At 34.0% G+C, this 20,285-nt stretch overlaps 2 protein-coding genes across 2 annotated transcripts in view; both read left to right on the top strand.

Annotated features, from left to right (window-relative positions):
- LOC149791193 (uncharacterized) overlaps positions 1–20,285 on the top strand; it is a gene marked incomplete at its 3' end in the record, with an annotated part of 207,331 nt that overhangs the window by 169,750 nt on the left and 17,296 nt on the right. The window lies entirely within an intron of this gene.
- Positions 1,168–20,017, top strand: LOC149791194 (uncharacterized). The gene is made up of 12 exons (XM_089971302.1): positions 1,168–1,278; positions 1,477–1,724; positions 2,518–2,696; positions 4,930–5,030; positions 5,330–5,601; positions 6,426–6,590; positions 8,289–8,332; positions 13,623–13,865; positions 16,361–16,555; positions 17,016–17,264; positions 18,419–18,567; positions 19,823–20,017. The coding sequence occupies exons 1-12, from the start codon at positions 1,171–1,173 to the stop codon at positions 20,015–20,017; spliced, it is 2,148 nt and encodes a 715-aa protein (XP_089827428.1). The 5' UTR covers positions 1,168–1,170.

The following is a 20,285-nucleotide window of genomic DNA, read 5'->3' as shown; positions in this document are numbered from 1 at the left end:
TGTTTATTGCAACGTCTGATAAAGGTTTATTGGCAGAACGAGTAAAACCAATACAGGGTTCGGGGCAGCATGAGTAAAACCCGGAACAGGGTTCGGGGCAGCATGAGTAAAACCCGATACCCTAGCACCTGAGCTGACTCAAATATCGAGTGATATACATTGTGCAGTTAAATTGCAAATGGACCCCCTGCCCTTTTTCCATTTGAATATGGTGAACTGAAAGAGAAATCAGATAGAGAAGGCACCAAACTTAATAATTCCGTTTTATCCATTTACTGTTACAATTAATTTATTAGTGTTCATAGTAATGCATATTTTGTGGTTTTCGCGAAAGGTCACTTTCGTCGATATTTTAATTTGTGGAGTGTGGAAATTGTGATAAGGTTTCGACAGAAGAAGTTTTATTCTTTTGACCATCGGAATTTGTGTTCTTCTTCGTCATTCGAGTTTAAAAATGATCATGACATCACCTACTGATTCGGTTTCTGTGAACATGTGAGTGGCTGATCAGGCGAATTTACATTCTTATCTGTCGGTGGCACACTTGACAAGAGATGCCACTTGAGGTTACTTGGTCAACAGAGAACGTGTTGAAGTCCTATGACTTCTTCATTGCCTCTGCTGCTCTTCTCAGCTCATAGTCTGTAGTTGCAGTGTGAATGAGAATGTGGCCAGATCGAACGATCCTGCGCGAGATCATCCCGAGACCCTGAGTCGTCGAATGTTGAAGTGTTTCGGAGATTAATGAAGGGAGTCTTTGAAGCGTTTCTTCTGAACTCCCTGCTGGGCTTCTTGTAAAAACCAATATTTGATTCGATCTGGAACTGTCTGATAGTCTTTGTTAACATTGTACCTACAAATCATTGTATTTTCTCAACCTGCAATCTAGAAATATCTGTCTTTTAGGGAATTCGTGAATTTATCTTTTCTTTATTTAAAATGTTGCAACTTGCTGACCGCAAGTAGATTGCCTTTGAAACGCTGTTTACAGAGCTCAAAAACGACTAAAGCTAAATTAAGTTGAAGTCATCTTACATTGAGAGCCAATACAAAGCAATAGCCGTATGTACAGATACACAAACACGCACACATTTTATATTTATACTTGTAATTGTGTTTCCCTCTGTAAATCGCAGTCTAATCAGCTATGTTTTGCCTGCAGATACGATAATGTATTTGTTCCTTACATTTGTGACGTTGCTGACGGCCTCCTGCTGCTTCGGTTCACACTTTAGAGGAGGTATTTTTACATGGACACCTACGGAACTAAAGTCACAGGTACTTGTTTACATTTTTTAGAATAGAAATAATAAAACAAAAGATAAGGAAAACTATTTCAAATGTTCATCTGCATTGGTTAGTATAATTGCAGATGTCGTCTTGCTATTTCTTTATCATAATAATAATAATAATAATAATAATAATAATAATAATTGTATTATTATTATTATTATTATTATTATTATATTTTTTCAGATTATGATATCATACAGAGTGAGTTGGAGGAGATCCTACAGCAGTGGTCATTTCTGTGACAAGAGTACAATTTCATCAGGTCGGCTGCTTTCTGGTGAAGGAAGCATTGTGTGCTCAGAAGGATGCTATGGAACGGTGTCACAACTACAATATTACTGTACAGATTACAGCGAATCGGAGGACTGGACCACTGGCACCAGAACGTTTATATACAACTTGACAACGACGTCTCCCATTATTGCATTCACGTAATGTTATTGGCTCTTTATTCCTGTATATTATTACAACTTTGCATGTTTACTGTCTGGTAATGTTTGATATTTAATGTAGTTATCGTATAATGCCATGTCTATTAGTTGTACAGTAGAGAAAAAGATTATATATGCAATTAATTATAATTACCGTATCGTTTGTATAAAGCAACAAGCACATTTTTATTTTATTTTTTAAAACACCGTCGATATAGTATGGAGTCTAGAGTATCAAGACTAAGATAGGATAGGAGCCCAATGTATTTATCAAAAATAACTAATACATATCAATACAACTAACAATATATGTACCCTTGGCGAACATAAAAACTATTTATAAATGTTTTTGTAACTTTGCGTTTATACCGTCTAGTAATGTTTGATATTTGAAATATACATGTTGGGAATAAGTAAGACTTCATTTTCGTGACGAAGGTATAAGTGAGATGTCAATATTTCAAGTCTCACGGCAATTTATCGTATCATGCCATGCTTATCATTTGTATGGTAGAGAATAAGATTGTATATGCAATTAATTCTAACTACCGTATAGTTTATATGAAGTACCATGCACATTAAAAAAAAAAAAAAAAAAAAAAAAAAAACGTCATATAGCTCTTTCGAGTATCGGGATGACGATAGCATAGGATCCCAATGTATTTATCAAAAATAACGATAGCATAAGATCCCAATGTATTTATCAAAAATAACTAATACATATCGATACAACTAACAATATATGTACTCTTGGCGAACATAACAACTATTTATAAATATGTTTATGTAACAGATTCCAAAGCTGCTGTTGGATAAATCTTGCAGAGCCAGGCAGTGGCTCTTGGTCTTTACAAGCCAGAGCCAATGTCAGTACACGATCAGACACAGGAAAAATCAATTCATCTCCCAGGACAAGCGTCTCACCTGTCGTGCGTATTGCGCACGGATGTTATGCCACAATAAATTTACTAGGTAAAATATGTATTTACGGCAAATAGATCATGTATTTCCATGTTTAAGGTTGTTAATGGTTGGTTCCACTGACTTGAGTTTTAAAGTAACACACGTCTTATACAGTAATAATAAGATAAAACTAAAGTGTTATATTGTGAGTGTCACGAAGAGCGATGCTGTGAGATAAAGGGGTCACGTTTATTATATTTTGTTATTATCAAAATGTAAATGAATCAAATTTTTACATTAAGTCAGACTAATATTATCAAAATTAGAATACTTAAGAAAACATTCAACACTTTCATCCATTTATATTATAATAAAATATCTGCTAATTTAAACATAATGCCTTGTTGCAAATTGGTTGTCTTATTTAACACGTGACAACTACAGAATATCAATGATCAAGGGAGTGCTCTGATCTGAACTAAAGAATATCAATGATCAAGGGAGTGCTCTGATCTGAACTACAGAATATCAATGATCAAGGGAGTTCTCTGATCTGAACTAAAGAATATCATTGATCAAGGGAGTGCTCTGATCTGAACTAAAGAATATCAATGTTCAAGGGAGTGCTCTGATCTAAACTAAAGAATATAAATGTTCAAGGGAGTGCTCTGATCTGAACTAAAGAATATCAATGCTCAAGGGAGTGCTCTGATCTGAACTACATAATATCAATGATCAAGGGAGTGCTCTGATCTGAACTAAAGAATATCAATGATCAAGGGAGTGCTCTGATCTGAACTAAAGAATGTCAGTGTTCAAGGGAGTACTCTGATCTGAACTAAAGAATATCAATGATCAAGGGAGTGCTCAGATCTGAACTGAAGAATATCAATGGCCAAGGGAGTGCTCTGATCTGAACTAAAGAATATGAATAATTAAGGGAATGCTCTGATATGAACTGAAGAATATCAATGACCAATGGAGTGCTCAGATCTGAACTGAATATATGGAATGTAGCAAACCTTTTGCATTTAGTTTTTTTTTTTGTTTTTAAATCGTTTCCAGGGAAGAGAAGCATTTCGCCAACTCTTTTAACAAATGTCCCTTAATTCAACATGAAACTTTGAAGGCCAAACGTTTGTTGAAATTAAGTCCGTGTATTTTATAATCAAGCTCTAACACAGACAGAAGATTTACACAATAAAATGTATATTTACATATTCTGCATTTTTGTCAGGTGTACTTTGTATAACGATACAAAACAAACGTCCAGGGAAAATACTACTACGCATGTGCAAACAGGTTAAGTGAAGCCGGTACTAAAGACAGAAACAGGAAATATAAATATCCTCTGAGCATGTGAAGATCAGAAATGCTAAATGTGATTTTAATGTTGCAAATATACATTATACAAGCCATGCATTAATGTGTCCTGGTAAACCAGCAAACACGTCCACAACTACACGGGTTCTATCCCTATTTTGTAATGTTTTATTCCTACCACTTCTAAAACACTCCTCCCAAACAGTATAAACAGTATAAACAGAATATTTCTTCACAATATTGCTCAAAGCCTAGTTTTATATTCGTGTGTAATATCTGCAACTAAGAAAACAGGTATATAGTCTTACTCACTCCTCCAATTATTCCTTGCAAAACAATAAATGGTACATAATATGAAGATTGGCACCATTATTTGGTAAGTTTCATTAAGATTGATATGGGAGATGACTGGCATCGGGTTTTCTTATGAAAGTTTTCTCATTTGTTTTAACAGGAAGCCAGTCGAAATATAAAATGGTAATGGTCCACATAAAAATATTATACAGACGCAAAAGTCCACCTTTTAATGTCAGTAGGTATACTTTATGCACAACAATCGTCCATGAACCAACAAATATTTAAGATATGTATGAGATATGTGGTCCCGATTTGGTGACAATGCCATGGTCTGCTTAGAATAATGTTTGCTCTTTACGAAGCTAATATTGTCCTTGACGAACAATACCAGTTTTCTGTTTACTCCTGGCAAACAATTAACCAAAATCACATGCAAAAAGCTGCCGATTTGCACAGACATTAAGTTGCGTTTGCCGTCGGATGCTGCGAAAATGGTAAAACAAATTTACTACAATCACCAAGCATTGCTATGTATAACCCACAAGACTTACTTAGTTTACACTGATGCTAAAAAGGGATGATTGGTAAAATAACAAATATTAAAAACATAAATAACCCTTTATCCTAAGACATGAATGTACTAAGACGTTAGCAAACGAAAAATTTTATATTACCTTTGTAGTGTCTGACCCTGACGGTGATCTTGTAAGATGCCGATGGTCCAATGGTTCAAAAGAATGCGGTGGAATATGCTTGGCTTTTCCTGGAGCAATTTTGAAGGAGGTCTGTGTGCTTTTTTATCTATATATATATATATATATATATATATATATATATATATATATATATATATATATACACCTATCTCATTATTCTATTAAATCTAGATTCTGCCAAATTATTTTCTGCCAAATTATTTAGATGTTCCTCGGAGACAATGTTACACATGAAGAAGTTTTCCAATATTTCAAGTGCGATTGTTTCTTTTCTTTTTAATAAGAATGCTGTGAGAAATATGCACCATACTATGCAAATGAGATAATGGTTGAATAAAAATCGCATCTCATTTACACCATTTGCAGGATACTTGCACAATTACATACAATGCCAGCAGAAACGTTGGCTATTATGGCATGGCAGTGCAAGTTGAGGACTTTCCATCAACCGGAAGCACAGTTCCTTACAGTAGCGTTCCCGTCCAGTTTTTGGTAGAAGTTTACTCAACGAACCAGGGGTGTTATAGTTTGCCAGAATTCATACCACCGACAAGATCTGATAAGGAGGTTGTGTACGTTTCTGCCAATAGCATCTACCTTGACAAAATCGTTGCCATCAGCAATGTAGATAGTAAAAGGTATGCCAATGTGTACTATGACACGTACGACAATATTCCTTATCTTCCACGTAGTCGTGTCTACTTGCTTTTACAACCTCTTTCTCTTGGTATGACGAGTTGGGATACATAATAAACATATACCTGTGCACCTCAGTTTTCAGCAACAGCACATACAACTTTGAAAAACTACCAGTAAGGCATAGTCGAGTTTGGATGCTTTTACTTTCAGTTTCTTTCCCAAAGGAACTATTTATTTATATTAGTAGAGGGTTCAGAGACTTTCTTTAAATTGATCGGCTTTTGCTAAATGCAGCAGAGCATTCTTGTTGTCTTGTTACTTGTTTTAAGAAACGATTTTCATCTTTTATCTGGAAGACCGTCAGAGTGTTTATGCTTAGATTAGGATGAAAGTAAATGTGTTATGCTGGATCCGTTCTGACGTAATCCCTATTCCAGCGTCTCTTTTGCAATGAAAAACCAATTTAAAGCTCACCGTATGACTCATAAATGGGAGTAGTCGAAATAAACGTATTCATGTCTGATCTCTGTTATCACTGCATATTTAAATGATATTTACTTAAGCAGAATAAAAGACTGGCCTGGAAAAAAGCAATGCCAATACAATTTGATTTTGACTGAAAGCAATACATAGCTACATAACTAACGTAAACGCGTTTCTCAATCAGCACTGATAGATTACTGAATCTGGCCTGTAAATACCTGTTGTTTACTTTCATTGCTATCACAAAATGAAGTAACTGTAGCCATTTGTTACATGAGGGTTTTCTTTATTAACGTTTGACAAGAAATAATTTGACGACGTAACCATTATGTAACTTCAGAATAGTAGAAATTACAACTGTTTCTCCGAGTGGCTTCATTAAATCATCACTGGAAGAGTATCCCGACGTTTCAGGAGCATGGTATGTCAACATCAGCTGGACGCCTTCTGCATCTGATGCGAACAAAATGCATATACTCTGTTTTACAGCTACAGATGAAGTTGGGTAAACAATATTTTCATACAATTTTACTGTCATATTTTTGCAAGCCTGGATTTTCATTTACTCTTAATGAATTGACATAATTTTTTATAAATATCCAGCTCTTTTGTTTGCGGTAAGTTTGCTCTGAGCCTGCATACGGGCGAAACACATGTGCATTATGAAGTTACAGATTTACAGGTATATATATATATATATATATATATATATATATATATATATATATATATATATATATATATATATATATATATATATATATATATATATATATATATATATATATATATATATATATATATATATATATATATATATATATTCTCTCTGAAATAGCAGTTCATCATCTGCACAAACATATCGGCTTCATCAAGCTTCAAGAAACACACGCACGTCGCTGGTTGTGTGCAGAGAGACTGAAGAATGTAAAATGCTATACAAAACAAAAGACGAGGTCATTCATTCTGACAAGACCATTTGATATATATGCACGGATCATTGAGCAAGGCTTGTGTGTATGTGTGTGTGTGTGTGTGTGTGTGTGTGTGTACGGAGGCGGGACGGGAGTTAGCATAAAATTCAGTACACATAATGGAGAAAAATAATTAAAACTTCTGTATAAAATGACCAACACTTAATAAATAGGAAATAAATTAAGGCGTATCACTTATGAACACACGGCTCCTGGAACCAGTAATGAGGTCACGTAGCGCAGTCTTTAAATAGGGCTTAAACAGTTCGTAATTTCTTTGACTGGTTACCTGTAGCATATTAACCAAACGTTGCCGGTTATATCATATTAACCGAACCCATTACTGGTTATCCGTAGCCGAACATTTACCGGGTAGTCGCGGTCGGAATCAAGTCGAGTGTGAACTGGCAAGAATTATAGCATTAACAAAAGTTTCCACTTTCTAAAATGTTGTTACTTTTAGTGTTACATATGCCGGCAAGAGCATGTTTCACGCTTGCTTTTGCGTGTTTTCTAAGTATACATTCAATTTTTTTATTCTTTTATCATATTCTTTGACATTTCAAGTTTACTCAGTAACAATCGGGTCAATTGTCAGCATCCCTCAAAAAACCATATTTCATGTGTGTGTTGTTAACGTTAAAATGCCTTGTACTTTAAACTGAAATGTCTATCAAAGAAAATCTCGTCCGTGTGTCTGTGAATGATTTGGTACATAAAGTCTGAATGAAGATGGTATCATGTCTTGATTAGCAGATTGTGTCGTGTGTAAAGCACTGAACTGCACATGAGGTAAATGTGTTAAATTGTCTCATATCTAAAGCATATTTTTTGAAGGATAGGCTTTTACTGAGAATGTTTATTCACCTTTTACATTTATTTATACGTTTGCTCAGCTTCTTACATACACTTGTTTCTACGAGGCGGAAAGAATGGGTAGAGATTTTTGTGGGTGAGGATGATGTGTGCGTGGGTGGAATTGTCGTATGTTGATTAACCGGTTACAAAATTGTTAAATTCGTACCGCCATTGCACGTACCGGAAACTGTTTTTCAACGTTGTTTGCAGTTCTGTCATTTGCACAGTAAAACCTATATTACCAAACTCACTATGTTTAGATGTGCACGTGCCAGGTCTGCAATTAGTTTGACGAACTGCAACTCAGCCGGTAACTGTTACAGAATACAATGAATAATACTGTTTCATTATTCTATAAATCATATTTTCAGACTCACTAGTCAACAAAGATGCATCAATTTAATTGTACCGCCGGGTAAGTTTGCATTTTCCTACATACCCATAGATATGCGGGGGGGGGGGGGTGTGTGCGCGCGCAAGCAAACAGATATATATATATATATATATATATATATATATATATATATATATATATATATATATATATATATATATATATATATACTATACAACACAACGATCATGTATGTGAAATCACATCTCTCCATGTAAATGTACATACATTATTTAGTTTTAATAATGCTTTATTGTTTTGTTTTTAGAAGACGTGTTAATGCATAGACAATAAACTTTTCAATATTTCAAGATTAATAAGCAATGAAAACATAAATAACTTGCCTCTTGATTATTTTTATAATTAGAGAAACTTAGTTCCAATACTTTACGCGTTTTGATTACATCCATTTAAATTTCTCTAACGATTTTTCTTTGTATTGTTGTCTTTGCATGTTTAGCATTATAATGGTATTTCATTTTCAGATATCGTCGTTAATGGATCTGAGGGTAAGAGAAAGTCTTAGTTTTATATTTATTTTATAGCTAAACTAGTTGATAAGACAGATAGGTGTGTCTATCTATCTATCTAGCTATATATCTATCTATCTATCAATCTCTCTCTCTCTCTTTACTAATAGTTCTAGTAGGTAAAATATAGACATAGATCAGACAAGATGGTGGAATTCTAGAGTAACCATAACAGGTAATTACGGATCATCGCCATCTCACCTCTGTCTGCGCTGGTTCGAGTCTCGGATTCGGCTAATGTGGGTATGTGGGAAAGTTGCCAGTAGCTTCTCGTGGGTCGGTGGTTCTTTCCGTGGTTTTTCCGGGTTCTTCCTCCACCATTAATACTGGCCGCCACGCATAGCCTATCGTGTGCTAAAATTGGCGTTAAACCCTAAAACAACAACAACAACAACAACAAGTAATTATCTCTATTAATTGCCGTTACTTAATCCTCGAGTTAGTAATTACTTAATCCCTCTAAGTAGTAATTACTTAATCCCGAAGTTAGTACGCAAGCCATTCATCTCATTACAACTACATCCAATAGTTTTTACAACTATTAGTGTTTACTTTATATCCTCGTTCAAACAGCCATCAGCATGCATAAGCAGCGCACAAGTACGCGTACACATTCAAACTGGTTATGTGCGTTTGTGCACTTGTGTGTGTGTGTGTGTGTGTGTGTGTGTGTGTGTGTGTGTGTGTGTAGGTGGGTGTGGGTGGGTGTGCGTGCGTGTAATGCAAGATCTGATTTATGTGCAAATGTAGAGAGAAGAATGTTATGTCATAATTAATGGACCCTTTGATATTTGTTTTAATATATACAAATGTAACAAAACATTTACGAACAACGTTATTCAGGAATACAGTTTCAATATGGGCAAGATAACGGCGACAGCATGCTAGAAGTGAATAATGGAAAATGTAAACCCATTTCGAAAGGATACGAATTTCCAATGTTTCGTTCGAAACTCTCTAAAATATACGTAAGTACGCTTATCCTCTTTTCTGAACAAGAATTAAACATTTATTTTCTTATGATTAAATAATTGACTTCTTCACAAAAAGAAAATATTTATATCATGGATCGATTGGATTAAAAAAATTAACAAGATGTCACAAATATTTATCAGTGTAATCTTTTGTTCATAATGTATGTTTTAAATGTTCGATGAATAGAATAAGGAACATGGTTGTACATTTTTTTGAAATATAGATTGCTCTCCATAAAAAAATAGGTGCAATGTAATGTTAAAAACGGAGTATACTGCTAAATTACACTGATATAAAACGAGATAAAAAAGTAGGTTCTTACGTTCTATGATGTGTAATATCGAGCTAACAGGAAATCTCTCTCTCTCTCTCTCTCTCTCTCTCTCTCTCTCTCTCTCAGCCGCAGCTCTTACATGGTTGGAGTGCCAAACTCACGACTAAAAGTTTGCGAGTTCGAATCCTGCCCATATGTGGCCTAGATAATGATTATATAATTATAAACTTTGTGATTTAAAGCGTAGTTATTATACGGTTGTTTGCAAGATGACCCGAATGAAAGATCTTTTCATGCACTTGTATATTGTATCTAAACATCATTAATTCTTATATAAAGGTTTGTGTCACCGGAATTGTAACGTTTGACGAAATCTTTGAATCCCCTGGAACTATTGATGGATCTAACCTGGCAGGGAGGACCATATTGGCGCCATATTTTACTGATATAGACATAGAGAGCTTGCGGTATGGGGGAAGTGTTTACTATCACGTCCACAATTCACTGAAAGGCGCTATTAATGGATCTTTTAACGTAAAGACTGCAGAACAAATAATACGAAACATTCATCAAGATGTTGGAGACTTTGAAGCCCAGTTTGCCTTGTTCGTTACATGGCACAGAGTTCTTCCCTCAAGAGCGACCAGTCGACAAAACGAGGTAGGATGTTACCGTTTATAAGCATGTATGAACATTTTGAAAACAGTAGAAAAAACTCACAAACCTAGTCTAAATATTTGGAGACGAAAGCTCAGTAGTGGCACGATTGCTATCAGCCCCGGAATTTCAGGTTCCTTAGCTGGCTTCGGATTGGGCAAGGGTTGGTTGTCGCCCATTCCATGTTAGTGGTTTCGCCTGGGTTCTCCAATTTCCCCCGCTATGACAGACCACATTTAACCAAAATCTAAGCATTCTTTGTGTGTTTATGTAAGTTTAGTAAAATTAGCTAGTCGATATAAGCGAATAAAAATTAATGCTGTAAGACTATTAGCAAAACCAACTACTGGAAATTACCGTACGTTGCGCAATAGGTATGATCTGATTAACGACATTTTTTCATAAGTAAAATCCAAAACATATTGAGATAGTCATAAAGTATTGATGTCAGTACTGGCGGTCAAATTCAATAAACAACAAACCTTTATCTCAAGGGGGTGTAATTAAAAATTGGAGGGCTCTGATGTACAAATGAGGGTAAGAGAAAATATTGTACTCATAAAGAGTTAGGGAATAATTATTTTGACAGACATTATTGCCTATGTCTACTAAACTAATTCCTTGATGTAGTTTTTATTTTTATATATGTATATTAGCTTTTTAAAACCTATTCAAAGGATCCTTGTCTCTTATCAGAAAACACAATTTTATCTATATCTCCACATCCTTATATATATATATATATATATATATATATATATATATATATATATATATATATATATATATATATATATATATATATATATATATATATGCATTTAAGATATAATTAAACGTTTAGGCGCCTCATCTGCTAGGGACACTTGCATATAAGCCGTCACAATTTCGAATTATTATAGCATATATCGAATGACAGTCTTTGCTTGATGTATTCTTATATTTGCAGAGAATGAGCTTTCAACTTGCTCTGGTAACGGATGGCATGTACACGTTCGCTTTTTACGTGTACTTTAAAGATTCCATGAAGTTAAGAAGTCATCAAGTTTACATTGGATACACGACTAAAGACGGTCAAAAATACATGGACTATCGGTCATTTGCCTCACCTGTCCGTAGCATGGATTCAGCTGCAATATCTTTCGGTAAGTTTACGCTTCAATGAGTGTCTTATCTCCAAAAGAAATATCATTTGTAATTCACCTGATTAATGCCTTAAGGGCAAGAAAAATGATGTTACCTTATAATACCTTCATTTGATGCTTTACGGTTAAATGGTATCAATACAGACTTGACTCGGTTGTGTCATCAATAAAGACTTGACTCGGTTGTGTCATCAATACTGATTTGTCACGGTTGTGTCATCAATACAGACTTGACTCGGTTGTGTCATCAAAATTTGAAAACTGCTGTACATATCATCATATGCTGAAGTCAGTATTAAATTAAGTGATGTCAAAAAGGCGTGCCAGTGATAATTTTGCAGCGAAAACGAGTAGCCTTTATTTTGTTTACATGACGGAGGCAAGCACGTTTTGAAAATATAAAAATGTTTTGGTTTTACTTTGATTCAGGTTATGCAGGAGTATTACATTATCGTCTCACGTTTCCATCCCTCGGCCCACAGAGCTCTCGTCAAAAGTGTGTCAACTGGTACTTGAAGGAAAGAGTGCACGAAGAGAAAATTCAGAAAGGTTTAAATAGAATGCCTCTGTGTCCATGTAATGCATTCCATCTTAGACAGGACCAGTTTTACAGCGATACCGACTACTTCTATCAGGGAGATGCCTTTTGCACGTACATTCTTCCTAATTGGCAATTTCAACCTAGAGAATCTGGAAAGGTATTTATAAACATATATCTTTATGGCCTATTCATTTATTCCAGCTCGATTAGATTCACAAAAGTATGTTTTGATTAAACCAGTGTACTGAGTATGAAATTACTGCATTTTTCTTTATATATATATATATATATATATATATATATATATATATATATATATATATATATATATATATATATATATAAACCTTCCTTGAGAACATTTTTGTTTTCGTCTTCATCTTATTAATAATTGTAGAAGTAGTAATAGTAGTAGCGGTAATAATATTAGTATTAGCTGTAGTAGTAGCGGTAGTAGTAGTAGTATTTAACAGCTAAAAGGTGAAGGTTATCTTGGGTACTTTTGATGTTAATCAAGTCTTCGTATACTTTCCTGCGAACAACACTGTATGTATGTTTCGTACTCTAGGCTGTGACCTACCATATTACATTGCAAGAGAGAGAATACCATCTTTATTAAATATCCAGTTAACATGAGTCGTAATAACACGATACACGCAATTCAAATTTCAGACTTGTTGCTATCACAAAAGACACCGTTATTTCCTTGGTTATGGTACCGACGCTGGAGGATTTATTAGGTACCATCCATACAGGCAGCTGCTGAAACATCTCAGATATGACATGGATATGAGAAAAGTTTGCTGCGCGGAAAATCAGCTCTGTTCCCTTTACCACAGCGTCCGACCGATAGGACAGTGTTATATTATATTCCCTCCAGGGCACGGTATGTGAAACATAATCATTGACATTTTCTATATGTTTACACATTTTCATCTAATACAATATTTTATACGTTGGTACGCGTTTTTATCAAAAACAATGTTTTTATACATATTCGATACACTATTTATATAGTTATGTATTTTTCCTAATATATATATATATATATATATATATATATATATATATATATATATATATATATATATATATATATATATATATATATATATATATAAGAAGGCATTATTACGTCTAAAAGTTCAATGCTTAAACTGTACGAAAAATATTTATTTCGTCAAATCAGCACCTGCACGTGGTGATCCGCATATAACGACCCTTGATGGACATAATTACACATTCAACGGTTGGGGAGAGTTTACACTGCTCAGAATCAATTCGTCCACGGAGGAGTTCGAACTCCAGGCCAGAACTTCCAGGGCTGTGAAGAAAGACGGTAACATGAGTGAAGCCACAGTATTCTCGGCTTTTGCTGCGGTGGATAAATATGGTGCAAATGTCCATGCTGAAATGAACACAGCAAAGAACGGTGAAATGTTTTCCGTTTTGTATCCTATATTTCATATTATCTGTTCCTTTTATTATAAAACTATATTTATTAGTTGGCAGTCAAACAATGCATAACATGAAACAAAATCTCACAAACGCGCAGAAAGACCCATGAGAATGTTAGAAGAGATATCTGGACATCTACAATTTGCTACTCAGCCAAAACATGTACACTAAAAAGGAAGAATATTAACATTCGATATTTTAAGTAATGTCTTAGCCCCTTAAAGGTACACTTTTGAAGTTAAAACAAATGATGTAATTATGTTGTCGACGAATAGTTGTGAAGTGCATATACTGATTAGACTAAAGTTTTTCGAGTTCTATTGTATTGCGTGTATTTTAATCAGTCATTTATTATTCTTTGAACAACTAAACGATCACTCTTGTCTCGTTTGGCAATACAGATACTAAATTCGAGTAGTGTTCACTCCTGTCCTTGTCTTGTCCCGTTTGGCAATACAAACACTAATTTCGAATACAGTATTAATTCCTGTCATTGGTGTCAAAATGAGACAATGAGTACAGTATTCACTCCTGTCCTTGGTGGCAAAATTTGACCATTGAGTTAGAGTACAGTATTCACCCCTGTCCTTGGTGGCAAAAAGAGACAATGAGTTAGCGTACAGTACTATGTCAGGTCCGTGATGACAATAAAGATACCATGTTAGACACCGCGTTTTTAGAATACCGTACTCATTCAGATCCATAGTGACAATGGAGACACCGCGTGTTTAGAATACTGTACTGTTTCAGATCCATAATGACAATGGAGACGCCGCATTATTAGAATACTGTACTCATTCAGATCCATAATGGTAACAGAGACACCGCGTTTTTAGAAAACTGTACTCTTTCAGATCCATAATGACAATGGAGACACCGCGTTATAGTACAGCCTCAGATCGTTGATAATAATAGAGACAGAAACACGTATTTTGAGTGTAGTACTCTCTCATGTCCGTGATGATATAAGACAAATAAGTTGAAGTACAGTACTCTCTTATGTCCATAATGACAATAGGATCACCGAGTAAGAGTACGTCACTCTCATCTAAAGTATATATATATATATATATATATATATATATATATATATATATATATATATATATATATATATATATATATATATATATATATATATGATGACAACATAGATATTGATTTTTAGTAGAGTACTCTCTCAGGTCTTTTTTAATAATAAAGACATTGATCTGGGTAACGTACTCTCATCTCATTGATGACAATAGAGGCACTGAAAAACAGCACATTGCTGACTGATAATAGAGACATTGAGAGTGAAATATGTTCTCAGGACTGTGATAACAGTGACGACAAGAAAATGGAGTACAATATCCTCTCATGGCTATGATAACGGTGAAAACAATAAAATAGAGTACAATATCCTCTCAAGGCTATGAAAACGGTGAAAACAAGAAAATAGAGTACAACATCCTCTCATGGCTATGAAAACGGTGGAAACACTGCTAATTAAATATCCTTCATGGCTGTGATAACAGTGAAAACAAGAAAATAGAGTGCAATATCCTCTCATGGCTATGATAACAATGGAAACACTAAGTTAGAGTCAAATATCTATCATGTCTGTGATAACAGTGAAGAAACTGAATACGAGTCAAATATCATCTCACGTCTGTGATAACAGTGGATACACTACTGTAGAGCAAAATATCCTTTCGTGGCGTGAAACAGTGGAGACCCTACGACAGAATGCAGTTAAAAGCAAATGTACATTTAAAGAAATTATATTTAGGTATATATTATATTCACCAAAAGACTTTAATTCATTTTAAGGTTTAGCCCACATTTGCCAGTTTTTGTACTTTATATTGCTGTACACATTATCAATTCATGACAATGTAGATATCTTTGTTTCAGGCCTCGTCGTTTACGCTAGGATGGTCCCAGGATCGACGCTCAATGACTATACAGCAGACTACATGAATATGAGTGCAAATTTCACCATTGCATCAGAGTACCTTTCACTTTCTAGAAACAACGAAAGCAAAGACTTAAGAGCTGTTTTTCCCTCTGGTAACAAATTATAAAAAAAATACTACATTATAAAGTATAGCGATTGAGCTTTCTTTACTTACGACAAAACCCGTTGAAAGTGGAAATTGTTATAAAGAATAACCAATACTGAGTTGTCAGAAAGTGACCACTTCGAAATTGACTAATTCATTCTCATACCAGTATTCCAGATTTGACTAAGATGCAATATTCTTTGCATTATATGACAGGCTTCCTTATCGCAGACCATAGCTTTAGCAATATACAATAATTTGTAGGAACTGAGTAGTTGCTACTGCTGTACGATTAATTAGAAGCTGCTTTTCATATGTGTTTTCTGTACTAAGATATTTTTAGTAGTTGATTCATTAATAGGTGAGATATTTTACAATAATATTAATAATAATAATAATAACATATTTCATAACATAACTTCAGGTATAGCTTTTACTATCGGAGTTTCATTCGAAATGCTCAACATCGATATAGTGATACCTCAGACATTTCATGGAAAGACTTCAGGTCTAATGGGAAATTTTGACGGTAATCCTGCGAATGACTTCCAGTTTAAAAACGGTACAACTCTATCAGAAAAAATACTTGACAAGGAAATATTTGAATTCGGAAAGACATGTAAGTACGTCTTCTATTAAGGTAAGATTAGTTTAGTGTTTGATACATGGTGTGTATGTATCAAATTTCTAAGTGGCCAAATCCACTTTGCACTATATGTATTGTAATGCATCTCATACACTTTATTTATATTACATTTCATTAGTAGTAATATCAAACTGAATTATTGATTAGTCAATTGATGCTCAACATAATAATTTGTTGTAATTTATAATAATAATAACAATATTTTACAAAATAATAATAATAAAAATAATAATAATGAGTTCATTTTGTCTTACTGATTGAAATGTATTTCTTGTAATAAAGAGCCACACATTAGTCTATTTCTATTCACAGTATAATGAAAGTATTGCTTCAACTAAAACATGCAATGTCAGCCAATTCAAATCGCCTCAATGTGAGCAAGTGATTCTGCAAAGGAACGCTTATTTAAAACAGACAATTCATTCATTTCAAGGGGCTGTTGAGCCTAACAAGTCTGCGTTCTGGTATCCACGTGAGACAGGCTATAATGATTACTCCTACCTCAATTATACGCCAAAGTTCCTTGCCGACGCAGATGGAGCGAAATTGGCATATGCAAGAAATTTTTGTGGTTCACAGGAAAATGAGTGCATCTTTGACCTGGTGTTTACAGACAATGAAGCTGTTGCAAATGAGACCAAAAGAATCTCACAAGTCTCTGTCGAGATGAATAAGTTACTAGGTAATTACTGAAGTGTATTTCTCAATTAGAAATGACAATACAATTAGTGATTCTGAAAACATTTGACGATGGACGTAAATGCCGCGGGTTAGGTAAACATTATCAATTGCACCAACAGAAGCAATATGAATGAATTTGTATGGCTTTATAAACGGTTTTCTAGCTCTTCAGTCATAAATATTTACAAAAATCATCTTCTTGAAATAAATTTCTTTTATTTATTCAACTTTTACATTTGCTATAGTCTACAATTTCAGATAATTTAAAAACGATATTGATTCCTTAGAAATGCATGCACCTATCAAAGCGTTATTGCTTGATTTAAGCTAATCAAGTGCCAAGTATCAACGGTCCCATGATAGTCAATGTTACTGCCAACCAATCCGTCACATATCAAGTGAACGCAACAGATGATGGTGTACTTCGATTTCATCTCCTTGACGACCATGGCCATGTTAATATTACCAACAAAGATAACAGTACAGCACTTGTTACTCTTTTGCTCAAAGACGACTATCCCATCAACGTCATGTAGGTATAACATGTTAAAATATCTCATATCCTTATATTTTTGGCAAATCTAAGGAGACATCTTAGTCTGAAACCATTAGTTCTTATAAAAGTAGAAATAACGCATAAAGGTTAAATATGTCGTAAAGGTAATATATGTTATAAAGATGAAATATGTTATAAAGGTAAAATATGTCATAAAGGTAAAATATCTCGTAAAGGTAAAATATGTCATAAAGGTAAGATATGTCATAAAGATAAAATATGTCATAAAGGTAAAACATCTCATAAAGGTAAAATATCTCATAAAGCTAAAATATGTAATAAAGGTAAAATATCTCATAAAGGTAAAATATGTCATAAAGGTAGAATATGTCATAAAGGTAAAAAATGTCATAAAGGTAAAATATCTCATGAAGGTAAAATTCTCATAAAGGTAAAATATGCTCCATATGTCGTAACTTAGCTTTCATATTGTAACTGTTGACAATTATTTATCAGATCGCGAATTAAATACAGCTATGCACATTACTGACAGCGTCTATTTTCAAGAAATAACATAAAAAATTGGCGAATCGTATTCATTTGAATACAAAATTTAGTTTCGTTCTTGACACTACATTGATATAATTTTCATATTTTAGTGTTACAGTTATGGATGAATTCAATGTACAAGCAACACCTCACCAACCCATTTTGGTGTTCTGCTCAACTTGCAATCAAAAAGGAACATGCGACTTTTCAGAGTATAAGGATGACGATCGTTCTTCGGACACATTCAAATATGCCACATGTAACTGTAACCCGTATTGGGACGGTGGGTATACATGAAATAAATCTATTTAAAAAAATCAATGTTTTTTCGCACCATTACACAACTATAGTTTCATTAAATCAGTGATATGATACCAGCAGAAAATTCATATCTTGTATTTTATTTGGCAAGCATAAAAATTATTTTTGTAATAAATTTAATTAGTGTCACTTGACCTGAACACATGTGTAAGATTGCACTCATTATACGATAAAAATATATTATTTTATTGAATGAAAGTGTACATCGGCAAATTGTTACTCATGTATGGTCTAAAACTAAGCAACATAAAGAAGCGAAACCATCAAAGTAAAAATCTGAAAGGAACTTGTAGTATTGTGAATTAAATCCCAAGTAATCCTACATGTTAAAACATGTAGATTCCGAATGAATTCTAAGTATTGAATGCGCTGATGTACCAATAGTCACGAAAAAGCCGATGTAACAATAGTCTTTATATATCCCAATGATATAGTCCAGAATGTCTATGAATTAATTCACAATAATTCAAAAGTGGTATTTTAGTCCTAAATGTCAATAAGTATTTTGTGATTCCAATGAATAATTAAAGTAAATGATTCCACTGAAATTATATATTTACACAATTAAATAATAATTCATAGACAAAATTTAAAGTAGGAAAGAATAATTTGTCTACCTCAACCTTATCTAAGAAGCAATGACACCATACAATGACCAACATGTGGCTCACACGATCACTCTCAGAATTTAAGTTTGTAAATAAGACCAGATCTTGAACTCAAATAGCAGTAAACAACTTTAAAACATGACATTAATCAGGTAGGCCCAAACTATGTCCTCAATCACGGATAAAGGTCAGCCATATACTACAAATTAGATATACATAATACAAATAACCGATGATTTTAATTAAGATAAATCTTACATAAAATATAGCTTATGTGATTCAGTTTCTCGTTTTTTGTACCTTGGTCCTCACGGGGATGTGTAAATGACTTTCGTTTTACTGTAATTAGTTTTGTTTCTACAGCTCCTCGCAATATTGAAGGGGGGTGGGAGCGCTTGTTGGTCTGGGTAAGGACGTTTACAGAGTTTCAAGCGATTTAATACAGGGCTAGTGTATTATAAAAATGTCATACCTTCATTCATTGATACGGTATGTCATGCATTGGTAACAAATCTTCAAGTGTCTTTCTTGCATGCTTTTACAGTTATATTTACATTAGTATAATTGTATATGTGCAAATGACAGGCCCAGAGTGTGAATTCGATAAGAACGGGTGTGCTTCACAACCATGTTCGCCACTACGACGGTGTACCGATATCCCAGCAGATATCCACCAGTCTTCTGGGATTGGATACAATTGTTCTGAGTGCCCAGCAGGTTTTCTGTCCATGGATGATGGCAGATGTGAAGGTTGGTATCTACAGGTCCAGGAAAAAATAATTGGTCATGAAAAATACTCCTCTAAATGTCAAATACACGTCATTAAACACTTGTGTCCACGATATCTTCGTTAGCTTCAAACTCAAAGACTGCACAAGTGTAATTAAAAACGTGAGCTAAAATATTAAACTCCAATTATAAAACTATTGTTTTCTACTGTGCTTATAATTTTCCAGTAAAGAAAACAATTGTGTTTTTTGCTACAAAGAACTTTAGTCCCCTTTAAAGGTACTACTTTTAACTGATCTATTAAAGACATTACACAATA

This window comes from Sinohyriopsis cumingii, chromosome 9, assembly GCF_028554795.1.
Source record: "Sinohyriopsis cumingii isolate HCF-2022 chromosome 9, ASM2855479v2, whole genome shotgun sequence".
NCBI lineage: Eukaryota > Metazoa > Mollusca > Bivalvia > Unionida > Unionidae > Sinohyriopsis > Sinohyriopsis cumingii.
The sequence above is the reverse complement of the archived record's forward strand: the minus strand, read 5'-3'. Positions and strand labels throughout refer to the sequence as shown.